Source organism: Salvelinus fontinalis, chromosome 27 (genome assembly GCF_029448725.1).
Source record: "Salvelinus fontinalis isolate EN_2023a chromosome 27, ASM2944872v1, whole genome shotgun sequence".
NCBI classification, from domain to species: Eukaryota; Metazoa; Chordata; class Actinopteri; order Salmoniformes; family Salmonidae; genus Salvelinus; species Salvelinus fontinalis.
Window position 1 is genome coordinate 35,407,085 of NC_074691.1, and position 21,562 is coordinate 35,428,646.

General features: G+C 43.9%; 1 protein-coding gene across 1 annotated transcript in view; it reads left to right on the forward strand.

Moving 5' to 3' along the window:
• The window catches only part of bcl11bb (BCL11 transcription factor B b), a 71,022-nt gene extending 64,742 nt beyond the window's left edge, over positions 1-6,280 (forward strand). The window contains exons 3-5 of the mRNA XM_055885652.1: positions 472-1,169; positions 1,340-2,137; positions 2,396-6,280. Coding sequence (XP_055741627.1) covers positions 472-1,169; positions 1,340-2,137; positions 2,396-2,992 — 2,093 coding nt within the window. The 3' untranslated portion in view covers positions 2,993-6,280. The remainder of the gene's footprint in view (positions 1-471; positions 1,170-1,339; positions 2,138-2,395) is intronic.
• Positions 6,281-21,562: the final 15,282 nt, after the last annotated feature.

Here is a 21,562-nt window from a genome sequence, read left to right on the forward strand (position 1 = left end):
GTTTTTAGATGCTGCCATTCCAGATATGCACAAATACATGTCAATCAATGTATGCTGCTTATATACCTTGATTATTTCAATGATTTTATATAGGTGACCCATGAAATGTTAATGATGATTCATATCAGTCATGCATTTCTTTCTACATTTTTCTCATGTTAGTCATTTAGCAGACACCTCTTATTAAAAAAAAAAAAAATCTCTCTCTCTCTCTCTCTCTCTCTCTCTCTCTCTCTCTCTCTCTCTCTCTCTCTCTCTCTCTCTCTCTCTCTCTCTCTCTCTCTCTCTCTCTCTCTCTCTCTCTCTCTCTCTCTCTCTCTCTCTCTCTCTCTCTCTCTCTCTCTCTCTCTCTCTCTCTCTCTCTCTCTCTCTCTCTCTCTCTCTCTCTCTCTCTCTCTCTCTCTCTCTCTCTCTCTCTCTCTCTCTCTCTCTCTCTCTCTCTCTCTCTCTCTCTCTCTCTCTCTCGTAAAGATGAGCCATCCAGCTACATCTGCACCTCCTGTAAACAGACCTTCACCAGTGCCTGGTTCCTGCTCCAGCACGCCCAACACACACATGGCATCAGAATCTACCTGGACACACACCCCTCCAACTACACCCTCACCCCTCGCATGGCCCTCCCCCCTCCCATGGGTGGTGGAGACTCCCTCCCCCGTTCTCCCTTACCAACGTTTCTAGGGGACACCTCCAACCCCTTCCACCTCCTCCGGATGGCGGCTCCACTACTCAGGGAGTATCACCGTCCCCAACACCACCACCACCCCCATCCACCTCCGGCATATCTTGACACCCGGCTCCCCGCCACCCCACCCTTCGTCAGCCCCCCGCCCCCCAGACATCCCCTTGAACGCCTGGGTCCGGAGGAGATGGGGTCCCTGCTCTCCCAGCACCCCAGTGCCTTCGAGAGAGTGATGCGTCTGACCCCAATGGAACCTCCTTCCATGGACTTCTCCAGAAGGCTCAGAGAGCTGGCGGTTGGCAACAATAGTAACAACGGAGGCCCCACACCCCCTCTCTCGCCCACCCGTGTGCCCCCCATGCACCGCCTGCTGAGTCCAACCCTCTTCCAGCCAGGCTCCAAGCACCCACCGTTCCTCACCTACCCCCCACAGCCCCCCACGCCTCAGGGAGACCCATCCACTACTCCGCAGGGCCAGAACCAAGCCCAGGTATGTGCAGTGTGTCCTGGGATATATGCTATATATAAGTGAAATGTTGTATGTATTGTAATGGGTTATATGTATTCCAGAAATGCCTGTGATGTTGCAAAGACATTTTCCTTATGGGACAATAAAGAATTCATTCATTCATTCATTCATACATACATTCATTCATTCAGGTCCAGGTCCAAGCCAAGTCCAAGTCCTGTGAGTTCTGTGGGAAGACCTTCAAGTTCCAGAGCAACCTGATAGTCCACAGACGGAGTCACACAGGAGAGAGGCCCTACAAGTGTCATCTGTGTGCCCATGCCTGTTCTCAAGCTTCCAAGCTGAAGAGACACATGAAGACACACATACATAAGTCAGGCTCCATGGGGAGCTCCCCTGAACAGGGGAACAGAGGAGAGGGAGGAGAGGGGGAGGGGAAGAGCAGAGAGGGGGAGGGAAAAATGGGGATGGACAACGAGGAGGAGGAAGAGGAGGAGGAAGAGGAAGAAGAGGAGGATGAAATGGAGGATGAGGAGGAGATGAGGAACGGCCTAAGTAGGCCTGAGTCTAACCTAACCATGGACTCAGAGTTCCACAGGAACATGGAAAACGGGTCGAGGCCTTCCCCAGACGAGAAGCCTCATGGTGGGAATAGAGTGATGGAGAACGGAGGGGTGGGTATCATGCACCCATATAACCACCTGGACAATCACTTGAGACTGGCCCCTTCCAAGCGGACCATGAGTCTGGACAGGGAGAGGCATCCTAATGGAGAGTCAGGAGAAGGAGGAGATGCTGGGAGGGGGGAGATGGAGAGAGAGAGGGACAGAGAGCGAGCAATGGACAGAGCGATGAACAGAGAAAGTGGAAGAGAAGAGAGGCCCTTGATGAACGGAAGGATTAGTGGGTCAGAAGACTCCTTCACTGGTCTGTTCCACCGCCGGCCCACCCCCATCACCTGCCCCAACCCCTCCAACAAGAGAATCAAGGTAAGAACCCCCTTTTAGCTATACCTTTAACCAGGGATTTTATTATTGTTTTCAATAACCTGTTGTGTTTTTGTTTTCTTATATTTGTCTTTTACACTGAACTGTTTCCAATACCATAAAGCACACTTTAAGACTGCTGAAACACGTACATAATCTTTCATTAGGAAAATGTACCTTATCTTGTTGTATTGTTTAACTGGGTTAGATTTTTAAAATTCAGTATAGATAAACTTGAATTTCAATCTATTTGATGTGAAGGTGGAGAAGGAGTTGGAGCTCCCTCCAGCGCCTACCCTCATCTCCCCAGAGAACATGTACTCCCAGCTCCTGGCCGGCTACGCCGCCTCACGCCACTTCATCAGGGAACCTTTCCTTCGCGGCTTCGGCGACGCCCGCCAGTCCCCCTTTGCCACCTCCTCAGAGCACTCCTCCTCTGAGACGGGTTCCCTCCGCTTCTCCACCCCTCCTGGGGAGTTCCTGGAGGGCAGCTCCACCCCTCACCTCATGCGGGGTCCCGGACCGGCTCGACCCCCTAGTAAGGAGAGCCGACGGAGCGACACCTGCGAGTACTGCGGGAAGATATTCAAGAACTGCAGCAACCTGACGGTGCACCGGCGCAGCCACACAGGAGAGAGGCCCTACAAGTGTGACCTGTGCAGCTACGCCTGCGCCCAGAGCTCCAAGCTAACTCGCCACATGAAGACCCACGGGCAGTTTGGGAAGGAAGTGTACCGCTGTGATATCTGCCACATGCCCTTCAGCGTCTACAGCACCCTGGAGAAACACATGAAGAAGTGGCACGGGGAACACTTGATGGCCAGCGACGTAAAACTGGAGGAGGCTGAGAGAGGCTAGGTTACGCTAGGCTAAAGCTAAAGCTTAAGGCTACAGGCTAGGCTAAGCTAGGCTAACACAACAGACTCCTTCTGAATGAACACATACAGGACTTCACACGGGGTTTGGCTGGATAATCTTTCTCCTCTTGAATATTTTAGGACAATTTGATGTATGTTATTCTGTTTTTGTTGGTTCTTTTTGTCACAGAAACTGCCACCTGAGAAACATAAACAAAGGAAAACATGGAATGTGGGATTGTTCTAGAAGCGCTTTGTTTCCCACCAACTATTGATCTATCTGAGGATTTTATCATTTAGGAATCCCTGGAGCTTTTCTACTGTGCAATAATGTCTGTATTTATGGGAGTTTTGTAAAGATATTGGGCATGCGCAGTAAAAAAAAATCCATTACTGGAAACAGATCACACTTGATTAGAAATATGATTTTAATTGTTAACTGACTAAATTAATGCGAAGAGGTCAACTTCTAAAAATTATGATAGCAAATATTTATTTTTAAACTGTCTTATCATTACCCTTTTAGGTCAACAGCGGACTACAATCCATCTCCTCGTATGTGACATAACGCACTGAATGTCAATATGACAATAAAATATGAATTATAATTTTAGAATTTAAAAAATCCCAAATGTTGTTGTGTTATAAAAATCTGAAGAGGTTACAGACAATTTTATACAAACAAAATGATATTTTTTATAAATATCAGCATGTGTTATACAATGTCTAAATGCAATTATTATAATGATGTAATCCAGCCGTATGTTCCCAATATGAGCAGGGGATGTAAATAGCGGTTGCACACATTGACTAACATTCCTTAGATGCAGGATTAAATCGCCATAGGATATTTGACATACATCAGTTGATTTGCTGTAGTAACTGTGGAAAGGAGAACTGTTATATACTCCAGATTTGCTGTAGTAACTGTGGAAAGGAGAACTGTTATATACACGTTTATTTGTGGATGTTTTGGGAGGCCTTTTTTTAATTCTTCAAACATTATCTAAATATTTGTTTTTCTTTGATCTATAATACCAGCCCTGTATTTTACATTCAGAATGGCCACTATAAATCAATCAAAAGACTAGCTGCTTGAGTTGTCTACGTACTGAATAGTATAGCTACATTTTTGTTGTTTTAAAACTAACTTTACCAGATTATTGCAATACAGGTCCTCTCAATAGTGCTTCCTTCCTATGGTCATACTGTTTACATTTGAACAACATAGTGGCAAGGTCGTTACTCCCTCTTGACACTTGATGAAGCTTAATCAAAGGCAATTAGTGAAGTTAAACTTTTAAACATTCTACATCGTACAGTACATTCCACTTCTAGAATCATTCCATTGTTCCGTCTGGTGAATTCTAGAACAGTAATGTTCTGTTCGACCTGGGTGAGTTCTGATCCCCTCAGGATTCAGCTAAACCAGTATCAAAATGTATTTCATATCAATGCCTGTGTTTCTCCACTGTGTGCTCTAAGCCTCAATCTGCCTGCTTTCACACCTCACTAACTCAACACTCATGTATTAGTAGAGCAGCTTTGAAAAAGAAAAAGTGGGGGTTGTTAATGTTGCTTCTCAAAGTGATATGGGGGTTTAACACCCAATAACAGATTTACAATTTGGGATTTTCAGCTGTGAGGAATGAGGATGGCTCATCCTGGGATGTAGCTAAAAAAAAGGCTTTTGGGTTACATTGAATTATGTTCAAAATGTCCAGCACAGCTGTTAGGATGATGGCCACACGACCTTGAGATCTGATTGGATCATTCTTGAGGTAGAACACGAAAGACTGAAATAGAGAAAAGAGAGAGAGAGAGAGAGAGAGAGGAAAGAAAGAAGGAAAGAAAGAGAGAAATAGAGGGAATGAGAGAGAGAGAGAGAGAGAAAGAGAGAGGAAAGAAAGAAAGAAAGAAATAGAGGGAACGAGAGAGATGCGCGTAAGGATCATAGTAATTCAAACAAAATGTAAAGCATATGAAAAGTCTATTTAAACCCAAATGCATATCTGCTTGTCAAATCTAATACCAGTGACATCAGAGAGAGAACGGACCAATAGTAGGGAAGATTTAGGCCACATCACCCCTTTATACAATCATCTCCAACAGAGTAAATTATCTCACCTCAAACATATCACCTCACATACCTGCTTTACATTTGCTGTGTGTTTTTAGCCAATTGGACATGGGTGTGCTTCCTATTTACTATCAGCTTGTTGACCGAAATCAGATTTTGATATACAAAAAAGAGTGAATATTTACGGTATTCCTACACATAGTTCTACAATTCTCACTTCACAACAAGTTTGATAAAAGCTATTGAAATGTGAATGTAGTTATGTTATATTTGCATTGAGAAAGTGGAGAGGAGAAAACTACAATTCTCAATTTTGAACAAGTTTCATATAAAACCATTAAAATATGCCTTTTTTGGAGTTTATTTTATAGCATTGAGACAGTGGATAGGAGAAATCAGGAAGACAGACAGCAGAACAGAACAAGTCAAATAGTACAAGGACATTCGGTCTCAGAATAAAGTTTACAGTGTTTGAAGTATGTTAATGATGAAATCCTCTGTGTTTTGAAATAACAAAGTATTCTTTTCTTCAATGTTTTGAGTGCCATAGCGAGCAGTTTTCTATGATTATCATGGTGGAGGGATTTTAAAATAGATTCTTATGACTAGTTAAGTATGATTTCTTGCTCGCTGTATGACAATAGCCAGTGTATTTGTAATATTGACAAGTGATGCAGAATTTTTTTTTTTTAAGAGGTGCCAACATTCTGTTATAACCTATGTTCACAGTCCGAATCCGATTTTGAGTCGATTCAAATGGTGTTGCTTTTTGTCAATGTTTAAAAAAAAATGGTTTTTTTTGGTAAAGCTATCCTTAGATGTATGTTAAAAAATACAATAACAAAAATTTGAAAATGTTTTGAAATCATCCAGAATATCAGAGGAATTTTGAGATTGGGATTTTTAACAATGGGTTCTGGGAGAAATGCTTTTCATAACATGTATATTAGGAGACATTCATGGACAACATTTCTTCTCCTGGTTGGTAGAAATTATTGTGATGGCGCTTAACATGACATTTTAACACATTTTCAACTTTCACAACTTTTTGCTATTTGTAAAAAATAATATTTTTCTTGTTTTTTGATGGACTGCATTATTGTCCAAAGCAGCAGTAATGTTACAGATCAGCTGCTTTGAATATATATGTATTTTTGTAATGTGCTGAAAAGAAAGTCACCAAGTCCAATAAAAGTTTCAGTTGCCCTATCTGACGTTTTATTAATGTGACTAATCACCATTACTGCTGACATGATCACATCTTACATTACCAACATTGCTACAAACGCTTCAAAAAAACATAGTTGATAACTTAGGTTAGTAAGGCGGGCCTGTATGGCTAGCTCACTTTAACTCAATTCAGTAAACATCATTTGGCCTAGTAACCGAAAGGTATCTGGATCGAATCGCCGAGCTGACAAGGTAAAAATCTGTCGTTCTACCCCTGAGCAAGGCAGTTAACCGACTGTTCCCCCGGGCGCCGAAGACGTAGATGTCGATTATGGCAGCCGGCGTTTGCGTTAAATGCAGGAAGACACATTTCAGTTGAATGCATCCAGTTGACCAACTGACTAGGTATCCCCCTTTCCCTTTCCTTAATTATCCTTCACAGTGTTTCTTCTACGGGCATAGCTCATATTTATATGGTAGTGTTCACAAACACAGTGTTCACAAACACTACCATCATCAGTGTAGAGTCATGCCTCTCCTCCACTTTTACTCTTAAACACATGCGGAATGTCATTCACCTGATACCTTTCAGCCTATCAGCATGGCACAATAATATTTCTTGCAAAAATCTCCTTCTCCCTCAACCAATGGCCTTACATCTTGTGGCGTATTTATTTGTTAACTTGTTTTTAGTTCCCTTGTTTGCAGTGTCACAGCAACAATTTACTGATGACAATCCATTTCCCCACCACCACCGAGGATCATTCCTCGGAGACGAGGCGATTCTCAAACTATTTTTAACTATTTTAATATTTTTTTTTCTCTTTTGTTCATTCAGACCTGTCCTCGATTTGAACAATTATTGTGATCTCTGGCTGCATATTTAGCAGTAATGACCCTATGTCTGGGGACTGGTGCTTTAGTATCACCTGCTACCCTCAACTTGATGTAAAATAACGTCTGTATTATATCACCACCAAGCTTGATTCATCTTATCTCCAGTGATGGTGCTTGAAGCCGTACCCTCAATATGTAGACCTAACATCTGCCCTCAATATGACGCTATACATTACAATATACTAACATTATTATCATTCTTTATAGTTCAGGAAACCACTGGTGAGTGATAATGATTAACCCTGTGTCTAGTGATGGTGCTTGAAGCCTTGCCCTCAATAGCACCTGCCCTCAGTATGATGCTGTAGAACACAGGAACTAGGGTTGGGGAGTAACGACTACAATAAAAACGGTAACTGTCATCTGTTACGTTACCAGCAAAAAATATTGTCATCAGATTACAGCTACTTTTGAAAAACTAGATGATTACTTAGAGGATTACTTATAAATTCAGAAAGGATGTTTGCGAGAAAAAAATCTTTAACACTTTTCTGTTTTCTTAATGACATTCAAATCAGCATTGAAAAAGAGGCGCACGTTTAAGTTTGTTCCACCTGATCGAGTCTGACCACAAGTCAGAGACCACTATGATGTCAGAGACCACTATGATGTCAGAGACCACTATGATGTCAGAGACCACTATGATGACACACCAAATGTGTTTGATGGATCGCGGGAAAAGAGCAGGAATAAGCTTTTGTAGGTTACAGTCCAAGCTTTGTCTTCCAATGGTGCGACTGCCGTCGGCATCCAAAGATTATCCAACTTGATTAAACGCTTGGAGGTAAGGATGACAGCAGTGGTGTAGGCTACAGTCCAAGCTATGTCTTCCAATGGTACGACTGCTGTCGGCATTCAAAGATGATCCAACTTGAATAAACGCTTGGCGGTAAGGATGAATGCAAGCTATGTCTTCCAATGATGTGACTGCTGTCGGCAGCCGAAGATGATCCAACTTGAATAAATGCCTGGAGGTAAGGATGACATCATTGGTGTAGTCTACGCCGATACGGATATCACGTATTATTGATATCTACATAGCGTATTGATGTGAATCACACTGCTGCTCTCTCGTTTAGCTATTTGCACCTTACGCATTGTGGTTGTTGTGGATGACTGTTCACAGATTCACAAACCCAATAATGGTTGAATTCACAAAGTTAAAGCTGCCTATCAACCAGTAGACAGCCAGTGAAAACAGCTGCATAGTGTGGATCCCAGCCTATGGAATAAAAGTGGGGCTTTTTTTGCTCAATCTAATTCATGCTGATAAAAAAAAAATATCCATAGGCCTCATGGACACATTCTCACACTTGTACACTTTTGATAGACTTAAAGGGGCAATCTGTAGTTGCTACATCCATGTTTGGACTTGTAAATTATATATTAATGTAAAGATATCATTTAATTGTATTATTATATGTCGTAGAAAGTGATGGGTTAGAAGAAACCTACATAGCCAACCCATAAAGTAACATTGAACATCCATATATGGCCAACTATGTAAACTTTAACATAGATTTATCCTGCAATAGATGTCATTCAATTGGTAACATACATTTTTGTCTTCTTCTAATGCCTCTTAAAGGGAAAGTAATCTAAAAGTAACTGAAGGTAATCAGATTACGTTACTGAGTTTGGGTAATCTAAAAGTTACTTTACTGATTACAATTTTGGACAGGTAACTAGTAACTGTAACGGATTACATTTAGAAAGTAACCTACCCAACCCTGACTAGAACTTTACATGACCCCTAGTGAGCCCTTTGTGTTTCCTCACTTCCTGATATCCTGAAATGACATGGAAGGTTTTATTAGCCAGGCAGGTGGGGCCTTTCACTGAAGACAATGATGGAGGAGGAGAGGAGGAGAGGAAGAGAGGAGGAGAGGAAGAGAGGGGGAGAAGACGAACACTTGAGGAACTACTCTACTCTGACACAATCACTGAGCCCTCCACTTGAAGAAGGGAAGACTAATAAGGTGGCACCAGGAAATGCTTGGAAGCCACGGAGGGTGCAGTCAGGAGTTTAATATTGTCGATAGATAATGATGTGACGAATAGAGCCATGACTCTGAAGTCTACATGATATGGGACTACGTGCTTATAATGAGGAAATCCTAACTTCCATGTTTCCCCTGATTTTTCACTCAGTTATTCATTGACGTCAATGGGAGACTAAGGATACATGTCACTGGCAATTTAGGATTCTCCCCAATAACAGGGTTATCTTAGGGCTCGAGTCCGTAGAGCTGAAGAGCTGTGCTACAGCGCGATAGAAATTTAAAGGCAATGTTCCCGCGGTAAATGCAGAACATGCCGCCTCAATAGGAAATTACCTTTAAATTGAACTTTCTGAAGATGAATCATATATGATCAAAATCAAATATATCTACGAGTAAATAACACTAATCTGCAGTTTATCTTTAAATGGTGGAAGTGGAAGGGCTAGAAATACATATTGGCTCCGTGTAACAGCTCAGCTCTCCGCCTGATTTGGCACCCTGCTGTGAAGATCTATATAACAGCTAAAGATCTGCTTTAAACGAACCATGTGGCAAATATAGAGCCCAGAAAACACACATTAAGATATTGACACCATGAACAGCCAGATTACAAAGACAAGGCAGCGTGTAGAAGGAAGCCGTCAGCTCATAAAATGCATAGATAACATCTCATATGTCTATAACACTTCACAGACTCTTGTTCCCAGAATAACGTTTTTAACGTTTTTAGTACAGTACAGTAGCTCTACCCAAAGTGGAACAGATTCATAGATTTTGAGGCCACAAGTTATACTTTAGCTAAAGTAGCTAAATCTTTATGAGTACTTGTAAAGTATTGATCAAATGTCTGTTGAAGTAAACTACTGTACAATATGATCTTGTTGCCATCTAATGCACAAGATGCACAGTTCATAATCCAGCACTACAGAGCTCTGTCTGTCCTCTGCCGTGCCTTGATTGTATTACTGTTGATGATATCTGGAAATGTGCATGTACATCCTGGCCCATCTACTGTTGCTAGCCCCAATTCTGACTTGTGCTCTGATATCTGCTTCACTGATTTCTGCTCTCGTAAAAGCCAGGATTTCCTGCACGTTAACACTAGAAGCTTATTATCTAAAATGGATCAATTGAAAGTGTGGGTTCACAGCTCCAATCCAGATGTGTTGGTCAGTACTGAGACGTGGTAAAGAAAGAGTGTTTTGAAAACTGATGTTAACCTTTCTGGTTATAATCTTTTTCGGCAAGACAGATCTTCCAAAGGTGGAGGAGTGGCAATCTTTACCAAGGATCACCTTCTGCTCGGTTGTCTCCACCAAGTCTCTCCCCAAACAATTTGATTTGCTGGTTTTAAGCATTAAACTTTCAAATAGCTCTTTGTTGACTGTTGCTAGTTGTTATCATCCTCCATCAGCAACTGTCTGTACCCTACCTGCCCTAAGCTCTCTCCTGGCCCCTTACACTAATTCTGAATTTGTCCTGCTAGGTGACCTAAACTGGGACATGCTTAAACCACCTGACCAAATCCTAAAGCAATGGGACTCCCTAAATCTTTATCAGATTATTACCAATCCCACAAGTTATGACTCCAAACACCCACAAAAGGCTTCTCTCCTTGATGTTATCCTCACAAATAATCCTGAAATGTATCAGTCTGGTGTTTTCTGTAATGACCTTAGTGATCACTGTTTTACAGCCTGTGTTTGTAATGGCTGCTCAGTGAAATGACCTGTCCCGATTTGTCACAGACACTTGCTAAAAAACTTTAATGAGCAAGCCTTCCTTCATGAACTGGCCTCTACAAAATGGTATAGAATGAGCTTGATCCCCTCTGTCGAAGACGCTTGGACCTTCTTTTTGGATATTTTCAGTGGAATTGTTAACAAACACACCCCCATAAAGAAAATGAAAATTCAAAGCAGGTTCAGCCTCTGGTTCGACCGTGATCTTACAAAGTTACTCCACCTTAAGAATTGCATTTGGGGAATGGCACACGCATACTCAGGCTGACTGGCTATCGTTCAGGCAAATGAGAAATAAGTACACTCAGGCTATCCGGAAGGCTAAAGTTAGTAACTTTAAGGAGCAGTTCTCTCTCTGTGGGTCTAACCCCAAGAAGTTCTGGAAAACAGTTAAATACCTGGAGAATAAACCCTCCTCCTCACAGCTGCCCATGTCCCTTAATGTTGATGATGTGGTTGTTACTGACAAGAAGCACATGGCTGAGCTCTTTTATCACCACTTCATTAAGTCAGGATTCCTATTTGACTCAGCCATGCCTCCTTGCCCATCCAACATTTCCTCATCTCCTACTTCTAATGCGACTATCCCCGATGCTCCTCCCTCTTTTCCCCTGCCCCGCTACAAAGATTCTCCCTGCAGATGGTCACTGAATCCGAGGTGCTGAAGGAGCTCCTTAAACTTGACACCCCCAAAAAACCATCTGGGTCAGATGGTTTAGACCCTATCTTCTTTAAAGTTGCTGCCAAACCTATCTCTGACCTTTTTAACCTGTCTCTCCTTTCTGGGGAGGTTCCCATTGCTTGCATTGGAAGGCAGCCACGGTTCGTCCTTTATTTAAACCCCTACAACTCATCCAGAACGCCGCAGCCCGTCTGGTGTTCAACCTTCCCAAGTTCTCTCACGTCACCCCGCTCCTCCGCTCTCTCCACTGGCTTCCAGTTGAAGCTCGCATCCGCTACAAGACCATGGTGCTTGCCTACGGAGCTGTGAGGGGAACGGCACCTCAGTACCTTCAGGCTCTGATCAGGCCCTACACCCAAACAAGGGCACTGCGTTCATCCACCTCTGGCCTGCTCGCCTCCCTACCACTGAGGAAGTACAGTTCCCGCTCAGCCCAGTCAAAACTGTTCGCTGCTCTGGCACTCCAATGGTGGAACAAACTCCCTCACGACGCCAGGACAGCGGAGTCAATCACCACCTTCCGGAGACACCTGAAACCCCACCTCTTCAAGGAATACCTAGGATAGGATAAAGCAATCCTTCTGCCCCCCCCCCCCCCCCCCCCCTTAAAAGATCTAGATGCACTATTGTAAAGTGGCTGTTCCACTGGATGTCATTAGGTGAATGCACCAATTTGTAAGTCGCTCTGGATAAGAGCGTCTGCTAAATGACTTAAATGTAAATGTAAATTTAAAGGGGGAGATAGAGTTGATCCTAACTGTGATAGGCCTATTTCTATTATGCCCTGTTTATCAAAAGTGTTGAAAAACGTATCAATAATCAACTGACTGGCTTTCTTGATGTCTATAGTATTCTCTCTGGCATGCAATCTGGTTTCCGCTCATGTTATGGATGTGCAACCTTAAAGGTCCTTAATGATGTCACCATTGCCCTTGATTCTAAGCAATATTGTGCTGCTATTTTTATTGACTTGGCCAAAGCTTTTGATACGATAGACCATTCCATTCTTGTGGACTGGCTAAGGAGTACTGATGTCTCTGAGGGGTCTTTGGGCTGGTTTGCTAACTATCTCTCTCAAAGAGTGCGGTGTATGAAGTCGGAACATCTGCTGTCTCAGCCACTTACTGTCACCAAGGGAGTACACCAAGGCTCGATCCTAGGCCCCACACTCTTCTCAATTTACATCAACAACATAGCTCAGGCAGTAGGATGCTCTCTCATCCATTTATATGCAGATGATAGTCTTGTACTCAACTGGTTCCTCCCCGGATTTTGTGCTAAATGCTCTACAACAAAACTTTCTTAGTGTCCAACAAGCTTTCTCTACTCTTAAACTTGTTTGGGATAGGGGGCAGCATTTTCACTTTTGGATGAATAGCGTGCCCAGATAGAACTGCCTCCTACTCAGTCCCAGATGCTAATATATGCATATTATTATTAGAATTGTATAGAAAACTATCTGAAGTTTCTAAAACTGTTTGAATGATGTCTGTGAGTATAACAGAACTCATATGGCAGGCAAAAACCTGAGAAGAAAATCCAAACAGGAAGTGGGAAATCTGAGGTTTGTAGTTTTTGAACTCACCCCTATCGAATACAAAGTGGGATATTGGTTATTTTGCACTTCCTAAGGCTTCCACTAGATGTCAACCGTCTTTATAACGTTGTTTCAGGCTGCTCATGTGAAGGGGGGCCGGATGGGAGCTGTTTGACTGAAGGGTCTGCCTACAGCCTCGTTCTCAGTCACGCGCTTTCACTTGAGAGGTAGCTCTCGTTCCATTGCTTTTCTACAGACAATGGAATTCTCCGGTTGGAACATTATTGAACTTTTTTGATAAAAACATCCTAACGATTGATTCTATACTTAGTTTGACAAGTTTCTTCGACCTGTAATATAACTTTTTGAACGTTTCGTTCGAATGGACCAGATCGCGTTTTTGGATTTGTTTACCAAACGCCCTAACAAAAGAAGCTATTGGACATAAATTGACATAAATGATGGACATTATCGAACAAAACAAGCATTTATTGTGGAACTGCGATTCCTGGGAGTGCATTCTGATGAAGATCATCAAAGGTAAGTGAATTTTTATAATTTTCTTTATGAATAATGTTGACTACCCAACATGACGGATATTTCTCTGGCTGGATTGGGCTCTGAGCGCCGTTCTCAGATTATGCTTTTTCCATAAAGTTTTTTTGAAATCTGACACAGCGGTTGCATTAAGGAGAAGTGTATCTAAAGTTTCATGTATAATAGCTGTATTTTCATCAACATTTATTATGAGTATTTCTGTGAATTCATGTGGCTCTCTGCAATATCACTGCATGTTTTGGAACTACTGAATCTAACACGCCAATGTAAAATACGATTTTTGGATATAAATATGAACTTTACAGAACAAAATATACATGTATTGTTTAACATGAAGTCCTATGAGTGTCATCTGATGAAGATCATCAAAGGTTAGTGATTAATTTTATCTCTATTTGTGCTTTTTGTGACTCCTCTCTTTAACGGGAAAAAGGGCTGGGTTTTTCTGTGACTTGGTTGTGACCCAATATAATCGTTTGTGGAGCTGTCGCTGTAAAGCATTTTTGAAATCAGACACTGTGGCTGGATTAACGAGAATTTTATCTTTAAAATGGTTCCTAATACTTGTATGTTTGAGAAATTTGATTTATGAGATTTCTGTTGATTTATATTTGGCGCCCTGCTATTTCATTGGCTGTTGGCGAGGGGTTCCGCTAGCGGGTTTTAACCTTGTTTTAAGGTTTTATAACCTTGTTTTGAACACCTCCAAAACAAAGGTCATGGGGTTTGGTAAGAATAATGCCTCTCCTCCCACAGGTGTGATTACTACCTCAGAGGGTTTAGAGCTTGAGGTAGTCACCTCATACAAGTCCTTGGGAATAAGGCTAGATGGTGTGCTGTCCTTCTCTCAGCACATATCACAGCTGCAGGCTGACGTAAAATCTACAGTTGTTTTCCTCTATCGTAATCGCTCCTCTTTCACCCCAGTTGCCAAACTAACCCTGATTCAGTTGACCATCCTACCCATACCAGATTATGGAGTTGTAATTCATTGATCGTCAGGTAAGGGTGCTCTCGAGCGGCTAGATGTTCTTTACCATTCGGCCATCAGATTTGCCACCAATGCTCCCTATAGGACACATCACTGCACACTATACTCCTCTGTAAACTGGTTATCTCTGTATACCCGTCGCAAGACCCACTGGTTGATGCTTATTTATAAAACCCTCTTAGGCCTCACTCCCCCCTATCTGAGATATCTACTGTAGCCCTCATCCTCCACATACAATATCCGTTCTGCCAGTCAACACCTGTTCTGCCAGTCAACACCTATTCTGTCAGTCAATACCTGTTCTGCCACTCAAACTGGACAGTTTTATCTCAATCTCTTCATTCAAAGACTTTCTCTTACTGACAGCTGTGGCTGCTTTGTGTGATGTATTGTTGTCTCCACCTTCTTGCCCTTTGTGCTGTTGTCTGTGCCCAATATAATTTGTATCATGTTTATGTTGCTACCATGTTGTATTGCTGCCATGTTGTGTTGCTACCATGTTGTTATATTGTGTTGCTGCCTTGCTATGCTGTTGTCTTAGGTCTCTCTTTATGTAGTGTTGTCTCTCTTGTTGTGATGTGTGTTTTGTCCTATATTTATATTGTATTTTATTTTTTTAATCCCAAACCCCCATCCCCGCAGGAGGCCTTTTGCGTTTTAGTAGGCCTTCATTGTAAATAATAATTTGTTCTTAACTGACTTGCCTAGTTAAATAATGGTTAAATAAATGAATAAAAGCCTCATGTATGGGCTTAAAGGAAATGCTTTCCAACCTATTAGTAACTTGTCAAAGGAGTCCGATTCAGGTGAATTGATGTCTGTGTAAGGTGGACAAAATTCCAGGGACGTCCAATACATTCACTGGTTCTCCAGAATTCCTGGTTGGAGGGATGCAGATGTCCTGCTTATTCTGATAATGGAAATCCAGAAACCGGGATTTTGGGGTAAACAAGGGGATTTCTTGAACGTTCCCAGAGTTTTTTGCAACCATATGTCTGAGTAATTTTCCAAATTTGAAACACAGCGACTACAATCATTCCTTTAATGTCAGTATGTCAGTATGCTTCAGATCTGGAAAGAAAACATGTCATTATCAAACGCGCATGTGCATCTACACACATCAAAAAACAAAAAGTCGAGACATAAAATTCCATCATCATGTTCAATCACTTAACTGCATATTCCCTCCCTCCCTCCCTCCCTCCCTCCCTCCCTCCCTCCCTCCCTCCCTCCCTCCCTCCCTCCCTCCCCTCCCTCCCTCCCTCCCTCCCTCCCTCCCTCCCTCCCCTCCCTCCCTCCCTCCCTCCCTCCCTCCCTCCCCTCTCTCCACTCCCTCCACTCCCTGCCCTCCCTCCCATTCCCAGGATCTGTATGAACTAGTGTCCAGGCTCCAAGCAGCTCTTCCACCCTAAGACATCTCATCACATCGCTAACAGCTCCTATTGCCTTGTGATTAACACACCATAAAAGAATGTGATGGCTTAAAGAAACAGCAGGAGAGGCAGGCTGCCCAGCCAGGCCTAAAGAACGAGGGCTGATGGTGGGATGGTGAATACTGTCTATAGTCTATAATTAAACCAGTCTGCACTTGATGAAAGCAGATCACACTGGCAGGCCACAGCCTTCACAGCTATTTTTTTTGTTAACGACATAATTACAGTCCAAATCAAATGAGAAGATTTTATATTAGATGAACATGTGTCCAACGTCAACAATGACACTGACTGACCCCCTCGGGCAGAAAGAGGGAGAGAGGAAGAGCGCCCGCCAGCCGCCGTGCTGCGGTAATTTACCTGCCTGTGTTTAGGTGCTCTGGGGAGGTCTGGCTGAATAAACTGGAATTACACCACATAGAAAGGGGAGGTAGAGATGGGAGGGAGATGGAGGGAGGGGTGGAGGGGAAAAGGGAACGTGTGCTTGTGAGAGAGAGAGAGAGAGAGAGAGAGAGAGAGAGAGAGAGGTAGGTAGAGACAGAAAAAAATAGAAGGTAAGAAAGAGAGAAAGAGTAAATATGCAGACAAACGGTGTGGTTTTAGCAGGAAGACAAACAAACACTTGGTTTGACTGTTCTTCTACAGAGAGGTGTCAGAGCGTCTTAGAGACCTCTGTCACCATGACCCGTACAGCTATCACAGAGAAAAACACAGGATCAACTTGATAAAGACACACGTCATTGTTGAGCTAGAACAGATTACCAACTATCTTCACCCTTTGAGGTTAATAGGTGTTTCATCAACAAGGTTCCCTCTTCCATACACAACTTCCCAATGGGGAATGTTATGCTCGTATGATATGGTAGGTGTTCAGACTTAAGTTAACTGGAGCGTCTACATGTTGAACAATGGCCTCTGGTTCTTCTTTAGTTAGAAGGGGATTGTACGAACAATGGGCAGTCAATTTATTTTATTTGTAGTTAAATAAAATTGTTGATCATTACTGTTTGTGAAATGTACAACTTTTAATACCAGGCGACATCTTTCTCCAGTGAATGAAACAGAAACAACCTCCCACTGAGTTGGTATGGATGTGTTTTTTTCTCTCCGAATAAGTAAGTATGTATTTCCTTTACTTCACTGTACGGTCGATACGACCACAGAGTCCTTGTTCCTCTCTGGGTCAGAACTCCCTGAGGGATAGAATCCTCTGATTCTAGAAGACCACAGCTGTCAAGTGACCACACTGCTCAGAGTTTCCTGACCACCCTTCTAAAAAGACCTCTCTCTCTTTCCTTCTTTTTATTGGTCCATCTCTCCATCCCTGCCTTTCTCTCTCACAGTTCTGCCCTCTCTCTGTCTCTGCCTCCATCCCTCTCTCTAGTTCTCAGGGGCTGCACAGGTGGAGTGGATTTGCTCTGGTCGCAGTCTTCACCTCTCTAGCGCAGTGCAACCTAGCGCAGACTACCCTGCCCGTTCGGGCGGGCAGCGCCAACATTTGATTGGCCAGCGGTCAGAGTCAGGGACAGTAGATAACTGGAAACAAAGACATCAGGATCCATGGGGGCCCAGTGTGGTCCACGGCTCTGTGTGGTCGAGACCAGGACCACAACCCCTACTGCCACCCTGTTTAGTAGAGGACGTGGTTTTACTAAGACCAGTGATTTCAGAGTTCACTCTCTCTGTGACTGCCTGTCCCAGCCCTTTGGTTAAGGGAGAATGAGAGACCTCCTGTCACTGTATCCCACTTTTTTCCCATGGCATCGGATACTTGGAGACAAAGACAGGCGTTGGAAAAAGACAGTGGGGCCTTACAGTACATCCGTTAAGATGACTTAAAGGGAAGTGTAATGGCATGTCATATGTGAACTATGACATTGGCTAGCTGCTGGTATTGGCTAGGAGAGCTGTGGTGGCCAGTAGTGGCTAAGAGAGCTGTGGTGGCCAGTAGTGACTATAAGAACTGTGGTGGCCAGTAGTGGCTAGGAGAGCTGTGGTGGCCAGTAGTGGCTAGGAGAACTGTGGTGGCCAGTAGTGGCTAGGTGAACTGTGGTGGCCAGCAGTGGCTAGAAGAACTGTGGTGGCCAGTAGTGACTAGGAGAGCTGTGGGGGCCAGTAGTGGCTAGGAGAACTGTGGTGGCCAGTAGTGGCTAGGAGAACTGTGGTGGCCAGCAGTGGCTAGGAGAACTGTGGTGGCCAGCAGTGGCTAGGAGAACTGTGGTGGCCAGTAGTGGCTAGGTGAACTGTGGTGGCCAGTAGTGATTATGAGAGCTGTGGTGGCCAGTAGTGACTATGAGAAGTGTGGTGGCCAGTAGTGGCTAGGAGAGCTGTTGTGGCCAGTAGTGACTATGAGAGCTGTGGTGGCCAGTAGTGACTATGAGAGCTGTGGTGGCCAGTAGTGGCTAGGAGAGCTGTTATGGCCAGTAGTGGCTAGGAGAGCTGTGGTTGCCAGTATTGACTAGGAGAGCTGTGGTGGCCAGTAGTGGCTAGGAGAACTGTGGTGGCCAGTAGTGGCTAGGAGAACTGTGGTGGCCAGTAGTGGCTAGGAGAGCTGTGGTGGCCATCAGTGGCTAGGAGAAATGTGGTGGCCAGTAGTGGCTAGGAGAACTGTGGTGGCCAGTAGTGGCTATGAGAACTGTGGTGGCCAGTAGTGACTATGAGATCTGTGGTGGCCAGTAGTGACTATGAGAACTGTGGTGGCCAGTAGTGGCTAGGAGAGCTGTTGTGGCCAGTAGTGACTATGAGAGCTGTGGTGGCCAGTAGTGACTATGAGAGCTGTGGTGACCAGTAGTGGCTAGGAGAGCTGTGGTTGCCAGCAGTGGCTAGGAGAACTGTGGTGGCCAGTATTGGCTAGGAGAGCTGTGGTGGCCAGTATTGGCTAGGAGAGCTGTGGTGGCCAGTATTGGCTAAGAGAGCTGTGGTGGCCAGTAGTGGCTAGGAGAACTGTGGTGGCCAGTAGTGGCTAGGAGAACTGTGGTGGCCAGTAGTGACTAGGAGAGCTGTGGTGGCCAGTAGTGGCTAGGAGAGCTGTGGTGGCCAGTATTGGCTAAGAGAGCTGTGGTGGCCAGTATTGGCTAGGAGAGCTGTGGTGGCCAGTATTGGCTAGGAGAGCTGTGGTGGCCAGTAGTGGCTAGGAGAGCTGTGGTGGCCAGTAGTGGCTAGGAGAGCTGTGGTGGCCAGTAGTGGCTAGGAGAGCTGTGGTGGACAGTAGTGGCTAGGAGAGCTGTGGTGGCCAGTATTGGCTAAGAGAGCTGTGGTGGGCAGTATTGGCTAGGAGAGCTGTGGTGGCCAGTATTGGCTAGGAGAGCTGTGGTGGCCAGTATTGGCTAGGAGAGCTGTGGTGGCCAGTAGTGGCTAGGAGAGCTGTGGTGGCCAGCAGTACTCAGTGTGGACACATCCATGCGGCCTTTGATGATTACAGTATGACAGCTTTGAAACCTGCAGGGTGAAACCTGTGATGGGAACCATGAGAATGGAATGGAAGGGGATGTACTTCATGTTAGACGTCAGTTCTCTGCTCTGCTGTCCAGAAGCTAGAAGCTTGCAGCGACGGAGCGATGCACAACATGGCACACAGTGGAGAATCTAAAAACGCACCCTTCCATCCAGCAGAAATATTTGTGAATTGGCAAAATTATAGCAATAGTTATATAGAGTAAAGGTGATTTGTGGTCTACCCTAAAGAGACAATAGTCTTTCTGGGGGAAATGCACAGTTTACATTTGTCTTGAGTGGCAAAAGTTTGTGATGTACAAGACAGTAAAGCAGCTTCCCTCCCTGCTTTTCTGCCTCCCTCCCTGCTTTTCTGCTTCCCTCCCTGATTTTCTGCTTCCCTCCCTGCTTTTCTGCTTCCCTCCCTGCTTTTCTGCTTCCCTCTCTGCTTTTCTGCTTCCCTCTCTGCTTTTCTGCTTCCCTCTCTGCTTTTCTGCTTCCCTCTCTGCTTTTCTGCTTCCCTCTCTGCTTTTCTGCTTCCCTCTCTGCTTTTCTGCTTCCCTCCTTTCTTTTCTTTCAAATCAAATCAAATCACATTTTATTGGTCACACACACATGGTTAGCAGATGTTAATGTGAATGTAGCGAAATGCTTCTAGTTCCGACAGTGCAGCAATATCTAACAAGTATACAGTTGACGTCGGAAGTTTATATACACTTAGGTTGGAATCATAAAAACTCATTTTTCAACTACTCCACAAAAATCTTGTTAACAAACTATAGTTTTGACAAGTCAGTTAGGACATACATCTACTTTGTGCATGACACAAGTAATTTTTCCAACAATTGTTTACAGACAGATTATTTGACTTATAACTCACAGTATCACAATTCCAGTGGGTCTGTGCCTTTAAACAGCTTGGAAAATTTCAGAAAATGAAGTCATGGCTTTAGAAGCTTCTGATAGGCTAACTGACATCATTTGAGTCAATTGGAGTTGTACCTGTGGATGTATTTCAAGGCCTACCTTCAAACTCAGTGCCTCTTTGCTTGACATTATTGGAAAATCAAAAGAAATCAGCCAAGACCTCAGAAAAACAATTGTAGACCTCCACAAGTTTGGTTCATCGTTGGGAGCAATTTCCAAATGCCTGAAGGCACCACGTTCATCTGTACAAACAATAGTATGCAAGTATAAACACCATGGGAACACGCAGCCGCCATAACGCTCAGGAAGGAGACACATTCTGTCTCCTAGAGATGAACGTACTTTGGTGCGAAAAGTGCAAATCAATCCCAGAACAACAGCAAAGGACCGTGTGAAGATGCTGGAGGAAACAGGTACAAAAGTATCTATATCCACAGTAAAACAAGTCCTATCTCGACATAACCTGAAAGGCTGCTCAGCAAGGAAGAAGCCACTGCTCCAAAACCGCCATAAAAAAAGCCAGACTACAGTTTGCAACTGCACATGGGGACAAAGATCGTACTTTTTGGAGAAATGTCCTCTGGTCTGATGAAACAAATATAGAACTGTTTGGCCATAATGACCATTGTTATGTTTGGAGGAAAAAGGGGGAGGCTTGCAAGCTGAAGAACACCATCCCAACCGTGAAGCACGGGGGTGGCAGCATCATGTTGTGGGGGTGCTTTGCTGCAGGAGGGACGGGTGCACTTCACAAAACAGATGGCATCATGAGGGAGGAAAATTATGTGGATATATTGAAGCAACATCTCAAGACATCAATCAGGAAGTTAAAGCTTGGTCGCAAATAGGTCTTCCAAATAGACAATGACCCCAAGCATACTTCCAATGTTTGGCAAAATGGCTGAAGGACAACAAAGTCAAGGTATTGGAGTTGTCATCACAAAGCCTTGACCTCAATCCTATAGAAAATGTGTGGGCAGAACTGAAAAAGTGTGTGCAAGCAAGGAGGCCTACAACCTGACACAGTTACACCAGCTCTGTCAGTAGAAATGGGCCAAAATTCACCCAACTTTATTGTGGGAAGCTTGTGGAAGGCTACCTGAAACGTTTGACCCAAGT